Source organism: Mesoplodon bidens (assembly GCF_964165515.1).
Source record: "Mesoplodon bidens genome assembly, chromosome: 11".
Classification (NCBI taxonomy): Eukaryota; Metazoa; Chordata; class Mammalia; order Artiodactyla; family Ziphiidae; genus Mesoplodon; species Mesoplodon bidens.
In genome coordinates, this window is record NC_138167.1 from 62,381,443 (window position 1) to 62,385,601 (window position 4,159).

Consider the following 4,159-nt stretch of genomic DNA (forward strand, 5'->3'; position numbering starts at 1 on the left):
ACATATTTGTGTGGGTCTATTTCTGGGTTCTCTATTCTGTTCCATTGATCTATATGTCTATCTCTCCACCAGTATAATACAGTCTTAATTACTGTAGCTATATTACAAGTCTTGAATCAGGCAGACTGATATCTCTCACTTTATCATTCTTTTTCAAAATTGTTTTAGCTATTCCTTTAGCTAGTCCCTTTGCCTTTCCATATACATTTTAGAATAATCTTCTGTATATCTACAAAAAATCTTGGCTCATTGCCGCGGGGCACGCCACGCGCTGCTGCCTGGGGTCGGGCGAGAGCGACCCCAGGGCCCGTTCACCTGCCCGCAGTTCGCCCAAGACTCGGGGTGGCGGGGCGTGGTGGTGGCGGGGGGGCGAGAGGAAGCGCTAGAGCCCAGAGCTCTCCCTGGACTTCGCCCCGCGACGCCTGGAGGACGCATCTGCCCCGCCCACCGCCCTGGAGCGGCTGAAGGACGTCCACCTGGGCCTGGCCCCGCCCGGCCGCTGCCGCACTCGCCTGGCCCTCCTCTCGGGCCATTATATTTACTACCATTACGGCTGCGACGGCATAGACGACCGGAGCTGGGGCCGCGGCTACCTCACTCTCCAAACGCTGTGCTCGTGGCCAGAGGGCCGGCCAGCGGGGGTACCCGAACTGGCTGCAGTGCAGGCGGCCCTGGAGGACATGGGCGACAAGCCCCCCGGGCTCTGGGGCTCTCGGGGATGGATCGGCTGTGTAGAGGCCAGCCTCTGCCTTGACCACTTCGGGGGGGCCCCAAGGCTCCCATGTCACGTGCCCCGTGGAACAGCACTTCAGGGGGAACTGGAGAGGCTCTATTCCCACTTGGCAGGGGCCGGGGGGCCTGTAATGGTTGGAGGGGATGCGGATGCCCAGTCAAAGGCGTTGCTGGGCCCAGGCACGGAAGCCTACGTCCTGGTATTGGACTCTCACTGCTGGGGTGATCCGAAAAACCCCAGTGAACTACAGGCTGCTGGGTGGGTGGGCTGGCGAGAGATAAACTCAGCCTTTGATTCCAACTCCTTCTACAACCTGTGCTTGACCAGCTGTGACTCAGAAAAGCAGCTGCCCACCCTGGACTGAGGCTAAGGACCCAGTTGAGCTACCCCATCTCAGAGGCAGAGACTGCCTGATGTCAGAGCCCCAGGAAGTCCCAGCAGAGCCTGGGATCTTTGGTGTCAATAAAGTGGCAAGGCCCAGCGCCCACCCCCCCCATCAAAAAAAATCGTGCTTGGGCTTTGATAGACACTGCATTAAACCTGCATATCAATTTGGGGAGAATTGACATCTTTATTGTGTTGATTCTTCCAAACTATTTCACAGTGCATCTCTTTCTCTATTTAAATCTTTTAAAATTTAATTTTAAATTAAATTTAATAAAATTTAATTTGATCAGTGTTTTATTGTTTTCTGCATACAAATCCTGTACAAATTTTGTTAGATATACATCTATGTATTTTTTTTCTTTTTTTATTATTTTTATTTTTTTTATTAGTTTCTGCTTTATAACAAAGTGAATCAGTCATACATATACATCTGTTCCCACATCCCTTCCCTCATGCATCTCCCTCCCTCCCACCCTCCCCATCCCACCCCTCCAGGCGGTCACAAAGCACCGAGCTGATCTCCCTGTGCTCTGCGGCTGCTTCCCACTATCTATCTACCTTACATTTTGTAGTGTATATATGTCCATGCCTCTCTTTCGCTTTGTCACAGCTTACCCTTCCCCCTCCCCATATCCTCAATACATCTATGTATTTTTGAGTGATTGTATATGGTATCGTATTTTAAATTTCGCTGACCTTGTGTCCATTGTTAGCATATACAAATAAAATTGATTCCTGTATATTCACCTGTATCTTGTGACCTTGCTGAATTCACTTATTATTCTAGGAAGTTGTTATTGTTGTTTTTGGTAAATGCTTTGGGATTTTCTATGTAGACAATCAGGCCAACTGCAAGTAAGGACAGTTTTATTTCTTCCTTTCCAATCTGAATGTTTTTTATTTCCTTTTTTTCCTTTCCTCATTGCTCTGGCTAGAACTCCCAGCACTATGTTGAGTGAAAATAGTGAGAGGGAACATCCTGGCCTTGTTCCCATTCTTGGGGGAAAAGCACTCAGTCTTGACCATTAAGTATAAAGTTAGCTATTGGTTTTTGTAGAAACTCCCTATCAAGTTGAGGAAGTTCCCCTCTGTGCTCATTTTTCTGTGACTTTTTTTTTTTTTTTTTTTTTGCGGTAGGCGGGCCTCTCACTGTTGTGGCCTCTCCCGCTGCGGAGCACAGGCTCCGGACACGCAGGCCCAGCGGCCATGGCTCACGGGCCCAGCCGCTCCGCGGCACGTGGGATCCTCCCGGACCGGGGCACGAACCCATGTCCCCTGCATCGGCAGGCGGACTCTCAACCACTGCGCCACCAGGGAAGCCCTTTCTGTGACTTTTGATCATGAATGGCAGTTGATTTTTTTTTAAGATATAATTCACATACTATAAAATTCACTTTTAAAAAGTATACAATTTAGTGGGTTTTAGTATATTCACAATGTTGTGCAACCATCAACACTAACTCTGGAATTTTTCATCACCCCAAAAAGAAACCCCATCCCCTTCAGCAGTCACTATCCCTTTCCTCCTTCTCCCCAGAGCCTGGAAACAAGGACCCTGCTTTCTGTCTCTATGGGTTTGCCTACAGAGGACATTTCATATAAATAAAATCATACAATATGTAGCCCTTGTGTCTCACTTCTTCCACTTAGCATAGTGCCTTCAAGGTTCATCCATGTGGTAGCACACACCAGTACAGTCAGCCCTCTGTGTTCGTCGGTTCTGCATTTGTGGATTCAACCAACCGTGGATCAAAAATATTTGAAAAAAATTCCAGAAAGTTCCAAAAAACAAAACTTGAATTGTCTGTGCATGGCAACTATTTAGATAGTGTTTACACTGTATTTATCACTATTTATATAACATTTACATTGTATTAGGTGTTATAAGAATCTAGAGATGATTTAAAGTATATAGGAGGGTGTGTATAGGTTATATGCAAATACTATGCCATTTTATATAAGGGACTTGAGCACCCACAGATTTTGGTATCCATGGGGGGTCCTGTAACCAGTCCCCCGTGGCACTGAAGGACAAGAGTGTTTCACTCCTTCTTATGGCTGATTCATATTCCATCGTACTGTGATACCACATTTTGTCGATCCATTCATCAATTGGTGAACATGCAGGTTGGTTCCTTTTTTTTTCTATTATGAGTAATGCTTCTGTGAACATTCATGTACAAATGTTCATGTAGACATGTGTTTTCAATTATCTTGGGCATATGCCTAGGAGTGGAATTGCTGGGTTATATAGAAACTCTATGTTTAGCTCTTTGAGAAACTGTTAAACGGTTTTACAGTAGCTGCACCATTTTACATTCCCACCAGCTATGTATAAGAGTCTCAGTTTTTCTGCATCTTCACCAACATTTGTTATTGTCTGTCTTTTAGATTATAGCGATACTGGGGAATGTGAAGTGATATCTCATTATGGTTGTGATTAGCATTCTCCTAAAGGCTAATGATGTTTAGTATATTTTCATGTGCTTATGTGCCCTTTGTCTATCTTCTTGAGCGAAACATCTATTCAAATACTTTGCCCATTTAAAAAACTTGGGTTATTTGTCTTTCTTATTATTGAGCTGTAAGAATTCTTTATATATTTTGGGTATTAGATCCTTATCAGATATATGATTTGCAAATATTTTCTCCGATTCTGTGGGTTATCTTTTCACTTTTTTGCCAGTGTCCTTTCAAACAAAAAGTTTTAAATTTTGGTGAAATTCAATTTACCTATTTTTTTCTTTTGTCACTTGTACTTTGGTGTCATATCAAAGAAACTGTTGTCCAATCTAAGCTCACAAACAAAATCCCTAGGTTTTCCTCTAAGAGTTTTATAGTTTTAGCTCTTACATTTAGGTCTTTGATCCATTTGAGTTAATTTTTGTATAGGGTGTGAGGTAGGAGGTCTAACTTCATTCTTCGCCATGGATATCCAGTCTCAGAAAAGACTATTCTTTGGTCATTAAATTGTTTTGGCACCCTCTTTCCTATAAATTGACTAAATGTTAGGGTTTATTTCTAGTCTTTCAATTCTAT

General features: G+C 44.0%; 1 protein-coding gene across 1 annotated transcript; it reads left to right on the forward strand.

Moving 5' to 3' along the window:
• Positions 1 to 680: 680 nt before the first annotated feature.
• On the forward strand, positions 681 to 1,097 carry LOC308624668 (ufm1-specific protease 1-like; the record flags this gene model as incomplete). The annotated part of the gene is made up of 1 exon (XM_081248149.1): positions 681 to 1,097. One exon carries the CDS (start codon positions 681 to 683, stop codon positions 1,095 to 1,097), a length of 417 nt encoding a protein of 138 aa, XP_081104275.1.
• Between the last annotated feature and the right edge of the window lie 3,062 nt (positions 1,098 to 4,159).